The sequence below is a fragment of the Drosophila gunungcola genome (assembly GCF_025200985.1).
Source record: "Drosophila gunungcola strain Sukarami chromosome 2R unlocalized genomic scaffold, Dgunungcola_SK_2 000006F, whole genome shotgun sequence".
NCBI classification, from domain to species: Eukaryota; Metazoa; Arthropoda; class Insecta; order Diptera; family Drosophilidae; genus Drosophila; species Drosophila gunungcola.
In genome coordinates this window covers 1,382,932-1,397,186 of record NW_026453168.1, presented here as the reverse complement: position 1 = coordinate 1,397,186, position 14,255 = coordinate 1,382,932, and the positions used below count along the sequence as shown (strand labels likewise).

The following is a 14,255-nucleotide window of genomic DNA, read 5'->3' as shown; positions in this document are numbered from 1 at the left end:
ATATCTGCCGTGTCGCAATTGTAATATAACTACTTATTCGAGAAAACATGCAAGTGCGCTCAAAAAAGCCCGTTTGGTTCCTGTTCAAGTTTGTGGAGCTGCTGCTGAGCCTTGGATGCTGCATTATACACTGGCGCTGTTTCAATGAAGAGGGTGTTCCGCACATCTTTCTGCTATGTGGAACATATGGTGGATCTGTGATCATCTGCCTTGTGTCCCTGATCGGAGCTTTTTACGCCGAGCGGCCTACAATGAAGCACGAAGCTGCATTTGGAGGCATTTTGGGTGTCCTGCACATCATCACAGTGTATGCCCACATGTACATGGCGACGCTGGAGGAGTTCCGAACCGATAAATGGCCCGACTTCTATATGTGCTGCAGGGATAATGCCATGGCAGCTCTTTATGCCGGAGCCATTTACCTGCTGCACTGCACCTTCGCTCTGGACCTGATGCTCTCGCACAGGGAAAAGAAGAGGATGCACCCGCAGAGGAGCAAGCGGCCACTCCGGCTCTACTTCATCAGTCCGGGAGCGGAGGCATATCTTAGTCGATTCTGGCTGTTCCAACACATATCCGCCAGAATGTTGACGAGTGCGCAGCCATCGGAACACTCCAGTCGGAAAGTAAAAAATGTTTCGTCCTCCGATTCGGAATCAGATGACCAGGAGGAGGCCGTGAAAAAATCTGTGGAGTTCAAGTAGAGGATTATAATAGAAGTCGTACAAAATTCGATATGTCGTTAATTCCTTTATATTTAAAATAAATGTTTGTTTTCTTATTTAACAAAAATAAAAATTTTTTTGTATCATGTTGTGAAGGGTAACGAAATAAAAACAAATCTACGCCACATAGATGAATATGAAATATATGAGCATGGACAACAGTACGTATGAGTAATAACTTTTTCCTAATGAAAAGTTTTATAAAAAATATTTAAATCATATGTCAGAAGTGTTTAAAATAGTTTAAAATTTTTTGAAGTTTATTAAAGTATGCAAATATGATGTACAAAATGCATACAAACGCATACTTATTGTAATTTAGTATTCAAAACAAAGTTTTTCCAACGGCTCACTCTTTTTTACTGCTTAAAATATATTTCTAGTTTTTATTGCGACGTATATACTTATATAAATTAAATATCAATATTAAAAGATTATTTACAGATAGCAAGTTTTAATTTTAATTCTTCGAACTTGTAATAAAATTGTTGATTGGTATCAATTTTCACCCACCACGCGATACTTACTGTACATTACCAATTCCAACGGAAACACTAATGCAGCCCTGGTCGGCTAACAGCTGGTAAGTGAAACACAACCCTGTTTTTTTGTGCCCGCGCACTTTGACAGCTGTTCGTTTACTGTTCTTGCGGTATTTCAAAGTTTATGCGCCGCGTGTGAATTTGTTGTTATATTTGCTGCAATTGTGACGATTTTGTGCATATTTAAGTTTAAGCTTACTGGAAAACTCCAGCTTTACCAACGATGGAGATGGCGAGCGGGTCGGTAAGTGCGGGGGTAGGGGCCCACGTCCATTTTCTCATTGTTCGGATGCATTGCTGGAAATTTCTGTCTGCAAACTTTTCTGATTTTCATAGTTCGATGCGTGGTGGAAACTTCTGCGGCTGGCTCTTATGCTCCAGCTCTGTGTGCCTGTGGTTTTAGTTAGTGGCAGGTATTCGAACCTAAAACTTTTGCTAAAAGTTAGCCGGGGCCACTAAAGTTGCCAGCAGACGCACCGCAAAAGTGCACAGACGCACACCAGCAGCCACATGCATACATATGTATGTGTGTATAAGCACTAAGTCCCCGGCGACCAACTAAGTTAGTCGTCCCAAACTGCCCAAACTGTACAGTGACACTTCCCTAACTTACACCAGAATCGAGTATTGAAATAAACTTGTGAGGGTAGTTTACAAAAATTGAGTTTTAAGCCACAGTGAAACTTTCTTACGAAAACCGAACGATCAGTTTTTTTTTATTACCTTCTTTTAGTTTTAGTTCAAAGAAGCTTTCATATCTTAAACTAGCTTCCGCCTAAGTCCATATTATTTTCAAGGAGGCTATGAATTAGAAAAATCAAGTACAACATATGTACATGTGTGTTAGGGTGGGTCGTCTTCTATAGACACGTAAAATGCTAATCATATGCCTTTTAACAATTCTAAGCAATATTGACAAAGATGTTAGACCCTCCAAAATGGTTATAAAAACAATGTTATTATTCGAAAAAACATTATAAATGCCACAAATCGTTGTTTGATGCAACTGTTACAAATAAACTATGTGCTTAAAATTACTATTGACCCTCGGCATTTGCAAAAAGGAATATTTCAAAAATTTATATAAATCAAATTGGCATCCCAGTATACTTGTTTATTTATTTAAAAGGCTAAAAGATATTTTTATCCTTTTTTGTTTGCATATCCGGACGGTAAAATGTGATTTTAGACCCATCGTTTTTTTGGTAGAATGGATAATAATTTTCAACAGATTGCCATATGAAATATTTTTATTTTATATTTTATATCCATTTTATCAATACAAATTAACATTTAAATGGCTACTATAATATTTTACTCAAGACTCATAGATTCTTTGGCAAAATTGCTCACAATGGATTAGAAATCACCTACCCCTACGATTTTTGGACAACTAAATAGGCCCACCCTAATAAGTATGTTTCTAAGTTTAGTTTTATTCAACCTTCCACAATATAATCTTATTATATATGCACAGAAAGAAAAACTGTTAACGATACAAAATTAACATATCAGTAAAATATTGGGAGTCGGCGATATAAACTAAGTCTGCTGATGCCGTTGAAATACATTCCGGTCTAAAAGCATTTTACGTGAAAAATTGTATAACTCATCTCAAACTAAAATGGCAAACAAATGTGAATATCTATTTGACAGCGCATGTCGATTTGATATTGATATATTTTTTTGTATGTGTAGTTCATATCACAAACCAAATTTGTTTTCCTCAACAAACCTAAGGTTACCGCTCAGCAACAGTTTAACATTTTTTATGACGTCTTAATAATCGTTTTATTTAGGGAACTTTCGTACCAGGCCATGTTTACATGTTCATATCGTCTTAAATAAGAATTCATTATATTAGTAAAAGAGCCTGTTTTATTATTTGACATAGTTTTAAACAATTTGCTTTTACTTCTCTAATACGAATTGTGTTTTGCTGCCTGCAATAACCACTTTAATTCACTGATTTACCAGAATAAAAAGTTCTCAGCAGGTAAGATTTAAGGAACAAGGAAGAAAAACTGAAAAAAATCGTAGAGTGATTCTTGCAATTTGGCCATCGATTTTATTGATTTGTGACACTGTGCACCTTTGCCTGGAGCTTTTGAATACCCAACGGTAAATGATTAGTAAATACAAAAGAAGGCACAGTATTTAAAAGGATATATTCTATGCGAACTTGAAGAAGCCTCAGTTTACTTTTTATACTAAAAAACTAACTGAAATTTTTTAATCGTTTGACAAATACGTTTAACCAAATTAAAAAACAAACGTTTTTCTTTAGAAAAACATTTCTGTGTTTTTTTTAAATGCATTTAATTTTGTAGTTAGCATTTCTTAAAGTACATTTTTTTAATATATTTATAAACGTTACGTTTGGTTGATTTAATATTATGGCATATTTTAAGTGGGCAAGTTTGAATAATAGTATTTGGGCGTTAATTTACAAATCGGAGGCCTAAGTAAAGCGCTCTTATCGAAGCACTATATCCAATCCCGCTCTTCCCGAAGAGAGTCCGCTGCAACTGCGACTGAGTGGGAGTAAAAAGCCTGAGTGAGTGAGTGAGTAAATTAGCATGAGTCACCGCTGTTAGCTGCACTCAACTTGGCCTTTGTTATTGTCTGTGGTTGTGGCTGCAAGCCAGCGTCCAAGCCCACTCCCCCTTTTAGCCCCAATCCACACATCGACTCCCCCCCTTCACACCTCCACCGTTGGTCCTTCGAGCCGAAAGCAGCACGTGTTCATTTTCGTGTGCAAAGTCACTTGGAATGCCAAGTTGAAGTTATGTGAGGCGCCTTTTTTTTTTTTTTTTTTGTGCAGACTCTAGCTGACTGTGTGTGTGGGTGTGGAAAAGCGTGTGCATCTGAAAGATACATTTTCTAGATCGCAGCATGTTTGGTTTAGTTGGCAGCTAAATTTCACTACGTGCAGTTTGCGGTGGGTGTTGGAGTCTAAGTTACGGAATTCCAACTATGTATGTTTCGCAATAACAACTTTGCCGGCTGGTGATAACGATAAAACGGCAAGTTCCCGAGTTGATTGAGTGAATAAGATTAACTCGTTACGATGATGAGTAAATTATGAATGTGCATTATCGTACGACCAAAAAGATATAGTGAGATAGCCGACCCCAAGATGATGTGAAAGAAAAGCTAGTAAGCTTCAAAGTGTAGAGCAGATGATTCATTACACATAATTAGAGTGCACACAAAGCACAGTCAAACGTAAATGTACTAGTTGTTGATGTGTAAAATATATTTTTTTGTTGTTTTCATAACAAAGCAAGAAGGGTGGCTAATAAACTTTAAATATGTGGAATTTTTATTATACATTTGGGAGAAGTCTTCGCTTTAAAACTATATACATATGTGGAACATACGTTTAAAAATTTAATTTACTATTTTTTAGAATCCAACTATTTTCTAATATACATGTGAATGATAGTAATTCGAGTAGAAGCTTTACTGTTGCTCACGAAGATGAGCTAGCACGTTCTATTAATAAGTAATCGCTTTGGGTTTTCCCCTCTCTTTCGTTCGGTCTTTTCAAATTCTTGGAACGCTATGCTAGTTTGGTTATAATTTCACAATCAACTCATGGGTGCCACTGTAATTGAAGTCTTAACTCTGACTTCCTATGTGCAGTCGGTTTTAACTGGAACTTTTGGGTTGTCGACTCGTACAGTCTTCCCCATCGGCGAACCCAACTCCCAAAGCGAAGGTTCCCAGCGTAGCACTAAGCCCCCGTATGCCCCCATCGCCGGATTTTAGCCCAAAAGCGCTGTGTACGTGCCACTGGTGCAGCTCCATAGATCGTCCGGTGGTAATCAGTTTACGCTGACGTCGTTTGCTTACCACTTTCCTCTCTCAATCCCCCCGTGACCACGCCCCTGACCCTGCAGATACAGCTGGGGTTAGTATACTAGAAAAGTGTCAATATGGGTCTAAGTTCTAATTCGTAAAATCGTGAAAACCCATACCTGAACGAAAAATGTTTTTGATATTAGTTTAAAATAACATTGACATAATTTTTTCTGGCTTTATCAGATTTTAAGCATTATAACTCTTACATTTCAAGTATTTAAGAGATAATTTGTAAATTGTATTTTAAAAACGTAGCTTTTTATAAATTTTTTTAAAAGGCAAATTTGTTTTTTAGTTATTTTTAAGTATAAACCTACAGCTTATATAAATGTAAAACATTGATGATTATGTGTAACAAATATATTTTGGACTTAGTGCTCCATAATGTTGACCTCATCTGTGGATAAGTATGCACATTTATATTCAAATCCAAATCCAAGTGCAAGTCGTGTAGCTACATGCGAAACTCTATGTAAACCGAAATGGTTTTCATATATTTTTTTTTCCAATTCTATTTTGCTTCTGTTCGTTTTTCATGAGCCGATACTAACACGAGTGCTACTATTTCAGTTGGTTACTAAACATTTAGTGCCTCCCCCCGCCCAAGTAGCCCCTCATAAAATCGAGAGAAGCGGGCTGACTAAGCGAACGAGCAACAAACGGCAGCGGATGAAATGTCGCGCCATATTAACCATATTGCTCAGTGGCGGAAAGGGGGCTTTGCAGTGGCTTTTGCATACTGCCCATGCCCCACTATGTGGGGCTCGAAGTCCCCCTTCTTGTTCCTCCTGCTCGGTTGCCCCTTTTGCACCCCGCTGGCCCGCATCTGTCGCCTGGCGGTTAGCTGCAGTTGCTCCATTTGTTTGTTTGTGTTGGACTATCAGCCAGCGTCCAAGTACAGTGGAGCTTTCCAGAAGAAGGATAATTTACTACCAACTAGTGCTCTGTTACACATTGTATCGCATACCTAAAGACGTTTGCCCGGCCTTTTATCAGTGGGGTATGAATTATTTATTAATTGAGGACCAATATGGCTTCAATTCTTAAAAATATTACTGTGCTAAACAAAGTAATTATTAATTTAACGACTTTCATGTTATAAAATTAAAGTAACCTAAAGCTTAGGTATTATTAAAGTAACCGAAAAATGTGTTCGATTTTCACAGTTTATCAGTTTAAAATTTAAAATTTAATGAAGAAAATAAATTGATATAAAATTTTTGAAATATGGTTTTTAAAGTCCTATAAAATTATTTGAATAATTGTTTATTTTATTATTTAGCAATTTTTGGTTCTACTTATAAAGTTACTACTGTTCGGTTTAGTTGTGTTCGAGTGTGGCGCTGTATTTTCGCTGCAGTTGTTGTTGTCCACAACGTGATAAAAACTTTAAACATTGAATTGTGATACTTCGTCACTTGGTTGTAAATTGAAATAAGACTACCTTCCTCTCGTACCCCCCAGTAAATCCCCATTTCCCCACTTCTCTGAACCTTTAAGCGAAATGCGAAGCGAAAGCAAAAACAAAATAGATGGGAAAAACCAAATAAAAAGAAAAATCTCTTGCAATTGTCAGCAAATTTCCTTCAAATGCGAGAACCCAGCGACAACAAGAGATCCAAAGACGTGGAAAATGAGGAATAAAAAGGCAAGAGGCGGAGAATGAGGATGAGGACCGACTGAGACATTTGTTTAGTTAAGTTTTCGGCTTTGTAAATTTTATGATTTAAATGCAAACACATACACACACACTCATACCAACACTCGTCGTTTTTTACTTGGGTACATGTATGTTTATATATGTGCACCCATTATTTATGTGAAGCGTCGCCCGATTCCATATATTTCGCTCCTCGATTGCCCGATTCCACTTCGAATTTCAGTGCACTTTCTGACGCCTTCGGTTTGGCTCTCCTCGACGTTTTAGTTTTTAGTTTTTCGGTTTCTGCGGTTTAAGTATTTCCCCCGCTTTGCTTGCCGTGTTTTCTCTGTTTGTTGTTTTGTGCTCTTTGATTTAGCCTTTGATTTGCGAATATTCGCAAAATTTGTGCAAACTAAATAAATAATAAACGTGCCTGAACTTTTAATGGACTTTTTCAAAAGGCTCATAAATAAATTGAACAAAAGAAAGCCAAATGCGTATCACATATGATCAACTGCACAAATAATTTAAATTTATTTATGGTGAGTTTAAAAAACGGGTAGTGTTTTATTTGATATGAGTGGAGAAGAGTGTGACTTGCTGAGATTTCTTAAAAATTTGTTTTTGGTGATGCGTTAAAGTATTTGTTGTAAGGCCGCCCAATTAAAATATTCATGTTAAAGTTCTTAGTGTTAAATAATAACTTTAGTCCCGATTTGTTTTGGTTTTGTTTGTAGTAAAGCTTGACTGGAAGGCTTGAGCTGATATGAATGTAGATTCATGAAATGTGCTTACATTTTGTAATGTAATACTGGAACAGGCGAGAGAAATATTAAGCCGCTTGTTTTTTAAAAGCCAATATTAATACTGACTTTTATGCTTAACTTAACTTGCTAACTTAAAATAAGAACAAGTTTTTTGTAATCCAAACTATATAGTGTAAAATATGGTCTTTTTTACTGATATAACTCAAAGACAATATGACAAAGTTCCGAAAACAATTATCGAATAGTCAAAGCACGAACGCTAAAATAAAAACTCTGCAGAATGGGCTTTTATGGTGGCTGAGATTACCGTTGGCCGAGTGCTAAGTTTATGACTCTTGAGTCACAGAGTCGTCCAAGCGTAATGTTAGCGCACTTTGCTTACCTTTGGCTCAATTATCAGATAAAGAAAGCCGCTTGAGGGGGCGGGGCTGGGGGGCTGAGGGACCTCAGCGATATCCGCGGTTTGTTGACCTCCCTACTGATAAAGATTTTTTCCGCTCGGGTATCTTCTGCCTGGGATTTGCAAAAAACTTAACTTGCACGAAGATCATGGCAAGAAAGCTGGGCCAGAAACGAACGCTTTATGGTTAAGAAGTCAATACTATGTGGTACGGCTATATGGTAATTAGGGGGCTAATAAGTAAAACCCGCACGTAGCCCAAATAAAAATGGTAACAGAATCGAATACGCGTTCCACGATTGGTGACAGACTCTCCGGGTCTTACTTGCTTTTAGAGTCTCAAGGCCAGTGGATCTATCAGGTTAATTACCCGCCATTGTTAATCCTAGTACTCGTACACCCCGCGCCCTTTATCTCGGTTTTAGTTGTCGGACTCTCCGTTCTCCGCTTTTTTTTGCCCCTAAACTTTTTTCTATGCCCATAATGAATTCAATTATTGTCACTCGAGTGCGTTAAGTATGCCGCAAAGGTATGTGCGCTGGTCTATCTGTAGCTGCGAGATACATTCGTATGTTAATACGTGCCCAGCCACAAAAATCTAACGCAGAACGGCAAGACAAATAAAAAACCAAAGGCTTCTGCGTCACTTGAAATTAAAATGCTTGTGCAAAAATAACAACAAAATTACCAAAATAAATGGAAATAAAGGCTCAAAACTAGTTTTTGAGCGCATTTCGGTCGCCGGGGAAACTTGACAGCTTTGGGCCATATTTAAATGCGAGGGCGGCCTTAAAAGTTAAGGAAGGGAGCTAAGTTTTGACACAAAGCATTTTATGACAAAATAAAATAAATATAAGCTAAGGCTAAAATCTTGTAACTTGTTAAATGTTTGAAGTTTGTTGTTGGTAATAGCTAGGATACATTAATCTTAACCTCTTTATTTACATAAACAATTAAAACGCTAATTAAATTTACAATGGTTTCATTAGTATATGTATTGGAAGAACTCTTAAAACAGCCCTCTTGATATCACTTTAAATTTATAATGCTTTTTGTGTGGAATTCATGAATGTAGCTACAGATAGATTTATTTCTAATAAGTTAATTCTTCCCCACCTTCGACTACGTGATTATATTGCCATTCGACACCGACAGTCCTAAAAAAGAATATATAAATCCACAAAAATTATATATATATTATTCTCCGATTTCCTCTGCCTTTGTTGAGACGCCATGTTAAAATTGTATTTCGCTGCCAATTCCGAATCTAATTTATTAATTTCGCTTAATGTCTGACTTTGTTTGGCTGCTCTCTCTTCGTTTGTTTTTCGTCATTCGTTATTCTTTTGGGCTGGGCCCCGCCCTAATCTTTACACAAAGCGTTGTTGCTTTTTTGTTTTTAACAATTGCTTAGTCTCTTTCACTCACTCCCCATCTAGCCCTCTCACTTGCTCCTTTAGTGTTCTTAGCTTGCGAGAGTATTTGTTGCTTTTATAAACATGTTTTCGCATTAATAATACATTTTTATTCGCTTATTTAAATGTTGTTTACATTTAACGCAAACCAGTTAGTGTCTGGGATATATCAACAAATATAAAAATATACAGCTGCGGTTAGTATAATACAAAATATTAAAAATTTTGATTTTGATTTGCATTTAAATAAAATGATTTAGATCTGGAAATATTGCAAAATTTATTTATAGTTCTAAATTTATGTACATTCAAACCAAAAAATATTGGACAAACTATTTTGTATTGTTTTGCATGGTAACACCTGACAAATTTTATAACACTTAAAAATAACAGTAGTAGATATAATATTTATTGTAAGGTAAATTACAAAAAAAACCTACTTCCATTTTATTTATATTTTTTTAGTAATAGTAATGATAGCTACTAATATTTTTACCGCAAGCGTATATATATGTATTACATATATAAACACCCATACAGCAGCACATCTGGGTGGAGCCTAAAACTTTGATAATTTACTTAGTCTGTGTCAGTTTTTGTGTGTGTGGGTGCTTCATTCTTATTCGTTATTTATGCATTTGTTAAACTTAGACTTGGGAATCATTCGATGGCGATTTAAGAGTTACTTTTGCTCGTAGAATGCTCCCCATGCCTTAAATTCTCAGTTACACAAACAATTTTTGAACTCGTAATATGGGGAAAAGGGTAGTTTGAAGTGGCTGCGTCGCATTGTGGGTGATTAAACCACCCACAATCAACGCCTCGAACATCGGGCTTACACTTCTTTCCCCTTTCTCTCTTAACAAATCCTTGTCAACGCATTAAATAAATGTTGTCGCACCCTGAAACTGCCTGATTTTCTGCTGTACCCCACTTATGAAATAATATTTAATTTGTCTTTATTTGCACAAATTTTTAAGCGTTGATTTTTAAAAGGCTAAAATATCATTATTTCATTTCTGATTCGAAGCAAAATATCAGGCAGATAGGGGCTGTACTTAATCTTGTTTCTTAACTTAGTTTATTATTTATTATTATTTTTCGAAATTATAATTATTTAGATGAAACCAAAAATAGTTATCGGTAAAAAAGATCGTTGAAATAAATTTCAAGGAAATTGTAATATGTTTACATTTTTAAAAAAGCAATTTTGAAATTTTAATTTTTGATTATATATTTGTATAGTTTTACCTAAATTATTCTGTTATGTTATTACGTTTTTAAAAATCTTAGAAATATATGTTGCTTAAAGTGAATAGCTCTTTAAAACACTTCTTTGATATGAGTTCCGTATCCTTGATTAAATGAAGTTCCGTTTCCTATCTCTGATAAGTTGAGTGGTAGATAATACCACTGACAATGGCTTTAGGCCCTTGAGTGCTTCATAATTTTCATTAATTGAGGGCTTCTAAATTACTCAAGTACAAGACTCGGTTTTCCTTCTATTAAAAAAGGGTCTCTACTTAAGTTTATGGCCGGACCCAGATAGGGGATTGAGTTGGAAACCAAAAACGCCGACCCAGATACAATTGACAATGGAGCGGAACTCGAACCCGTGCGGCAATTTGGGGCAGCATAGAGGAAGGGTGAGTGGAGCGATTGAAACGCGACAATTTGTTGGTCCTCAAGTGCTTGAGCACAACTTGAATAACAAGCAATGAGCAATCCGCAATCGAAGGGGCATAATATATAGCAATAGCTCTGCAGCACATATTACACCAATCAATCCGAATCGGAGCCAGCTGCCCTTTCGTCAAATTCAAATTCAAGTAAACAAAAGCCATTAGCAAATGTGTATCCGAAAGATGCACAAACGGCGACACTTGAGCTGGTGTAATCAAATCATAAATTCATATACACAAATGGTGATATGTACATACGGGAATGTTCTCTCTGTGTCATTCTATTCATTTCCATTAAAGTCGCATAGATATGAATTGATATCCCTTCCAGTCGGTTGACGCTTTCGTAATTGGTTCAAGTATCTTTTCCCACTTGCAACCACAAAATCGAATGGAAACTGTACTTTATCATTGACTATGAATTGTCAAATCCCAAAAAAACCAACTGGTTGTTGCCAACGGAAACTCCTTTTCATTTTCAGATTTATTTTCGTGTTCATCTCCGTTTGCCTTCTTGCGTTCTGAGTTTTATCAAACTATCTTCGGGCATTTTGCATCCCTTTGGCGCATCGCATCCCTTTGCTTCCTGTTTTCGCCTTCATCTCATCTAACTGAGTTCATCTCCGCCTGTCCGTGGAGATTTTCCTTATTGTCTATACCCTAACCTGAGGTCTCAATTGAGTTTTATAGTTATTATGTTTGACAAGGTATGCATATGGTATTTAAAGTTAATTCCTGCAAAATTAAATTCTCTTATTATCATTTAAAAATCCCTAATCAACAAGAATTAATAGGTACATTTGTTTAATAAGTTCTTTTTTATGAATTAAATAAAGTGTAGTAAAAAAAAGTAAAATTGTTAAAGTTTTTTGAAAAAACAATTATTATTTTATTTTATCGATTATTTTTATAGGGTACATGTTCTCAAAATATAAATCGCACTTTGATCCCGCAACATTGTAGGGTATTAAAAACCTCGCTTTGGTCAATGCATTGTCTCTCCGCCCTTCCTCCCTTCATTTCCATTGTAATGGGTCCGAAACTCAAAAATCGACAACGCGCATATTTTAAGAAATCATTTCTTGATTACGATGTTTGAAAACAATTTGTCTTTCACTCTTTCGCTTCAGTTCTCAGCTTTTGGTTATTTGGTTACTTGCTTATATATATGTATGTATTTATACACAAACATAGATACAGATGTGTACGTATAGAAGGTTTTTGTGTGTAAGATGTATTGTGTACTTAGCACAAAGTTGTCTGACTTGTTGAGACTTTTTTATGCATTATTCTAGCGCCCATTTTGATTTTATTATTGTTGTTGCGGCGGCTGTTCCTATTTCTGTTGCTTTTTCATTGGCTTTCGTTAAAAAATAGACATGAGAGTTCTTATGGAGCTAAATTGATGTGGTTGCTTTTTTGTTGTTCATTACTTGGCATTTGATAAAAATGAATTCATAATTTGAATTGCTGTTTTCGTTTGGGGGAAATATTGGGAGAAATTGTTAAATGGAAGTGATTTTGATTTTGAGTGGTGAGAGTTAATGTAAAAACCTTTTTAAAATTTATTGAGCACCCCTTATTTAAGAGTTATATATTTTCCTCAAGTTTAGTAGAATGGTTAAGTAATTAATTTGTTTGAAATCAAAATTTTATTTTTCAAAACTTTTGCTATTGATATTTACAAGTAAATCGTGTATTAAAATCCTTCGAAGTTCAAATGACCACTATTTTCATTAATGAATTTTCGTGAATTGGCAGAGCAAGGGAGAAGGCAACAGCCGTCACAACAAATGGCAATAACACCTGTTGAGGCCACACACACACACACTCGCACGCTAGTTCACATTCGATTTCACACAGACACGCGTCGTCTCATCCCCACACATGTACGCAAAAAGGACAATAACATTTGCTCACGTGTTGAGAGAAAGAGAGTGGGAGACTTTCCAAGTGGCAGGAGTGCAAAAGAGAAAGCAATATCAGTCAAAACCATGCTGTGCGAGCATGCCGAACTCCTCCCTCACACTGTCTGCATGTCCCTATTCCCTCTCCCAGTCCCTCTCTCTCGCTCTCACGAAAAGGTGAGCGACAGATTGTCCTTGCTGCTTCCCTCCTCCTTCTTTTCGCTTCTGTTTTGTTTTCGCTCTTCGGTCGTGCGTGCGAGTAGCATGTGCATATACATATATACGTGGCCATAGGTCAGGTTCAAAACTCCGCCTCGGGTTCAAATTCAATTTCAGGTTAAGGATCAGGATCTCGGGATAAGGATACGGGTATGGGACAGCGGCAGCTAAATGCCACTAAATATGCAGTATATTGAAATTGGAACGAGTGGCATGTGTCCTCTCGTTCGCAATTCGATTGCAAAGGTGTTGCAGCCTGTCACAATATTGCGTGGTCCTTTTATCTTCGATTCTCCCGTCCCTGTTTACGTCCTTTTTTCTTTCCTGATGCTGATAAGAGAGGACCAAGCGGCGGAGAAAGAGGAAGCGGTCTCGGCGACCACAACTGTAAATGTCAACAGTTGGCGACCCAGAGAACACATGTTGAGACGAGGAAGGCACCTAGTGGATTGGCGGGGCGAACGGGAACATAAACATGCCAAAAGAAGAAGTGTGGGGCAATAATGTGCAATGTAGGACATCCCATAAACATAAGGCATAATAATTTAAAGGGTATGAAGGAGCAAAACAGTTATGTATATTGCCCACGTTCCATTAGGAAAAGTAAGATCAATTGATTGAAAGAGGATATTTCTAACAAAAGCATTGTAAAATGAAACGAATTAAAAAAAACTCTGTCTGACAGAAAAAAAAGGAAAATGATTTCTTAATTTTGAAGCGCTTTTGCTTGTTTAAATAAATAAAACAAAGCTTTGCTAAGTCACATATGTTTAAATTAGTAATTAGTAATTAATTTAAGAATAAGCTTTCAAAAACAACTTAGCATATGAAACATACTCTTTAAATCAAAAGGGTGTCTGTTAAAGGTACTTTTTAAATTTTATGTCAATGTTTTAAATTGTAAAGCAGTTTTTAGAAATTGTTTCATTTTAAAGTTTAATTAATATTAATATAATTTATATATTCCAGGTAAATTTTCGTTTATAGTTTTTTGTTATCAGAACAATGAAGCGCGGATCATGACATATTCTTCGCCTTATAGTCCCAACGGGCAATACTAAAATAACAAAACCAGCGAAGACAATTTCA

The 14,255-nt window shown here is 36.3% G+C and overlaps 2 protein-coding genes across 6 annotated transcripts in view; both read left to right on the top strand.

Annotated features, from left to right (window-relative positions):
- The first annotated feature begins 28 nt into the window (after positions 1 to 28).
- On the top strand, positions 29 to 734 carry LOC128254811 (uncharacterized). The gene has a single exon (XM_052984121.1). The coding sequence runs from the start codon at positions 48 to 50 to the stop codon at positions 702 to 704; it is 657 nt and encodes a 218-aa protein (XP_052840081.1). The 5' UTR covers positions 29 to 47; the 3' UTR covers positions 705 to 734.
- Positions 735 to 1,348: 614 nt separating this feature from the next.
- Positions 1,349 to 14,255, top strand: part of LOC128254696 (uncharacterized protein DDB_G0283357) — a 41,664-nt gene continuing 28,757 nt past the window's right edge. The window contains exon 1 of one of the 5 annotated variants that reach the window (XM_052983922.1): positions 1,349 to 1,511. In XM_052983922.1, coding sequence (XP_052839882.1) covers positions 1,491 to 1,511 — 21 coding nt within the window. In that variant the 5' untranslated portion in view covers positions 1,349 to 1,490. Of the gene's footprint in view, positions 1,512 to 4,188; positions 4,294 to 7,054; positions 7,319 to 14,255 lie in introns of those variants that run through there. The other 4 variants (XM_052983924.1, XM_052983927.1, XM_052983920.1 and 1 more) reach the window with 4 other exon arrangements.

Excerpts from the sequence above, each read along its gene's own strand:
- LOC128254811 (XM_052984121.1), top strand. The coding sequence starts at position 48 with ATGCAAGTGCGCTCAAAAAAGCCCGTTTGGTTCCTGTTCAAGTTTGTG.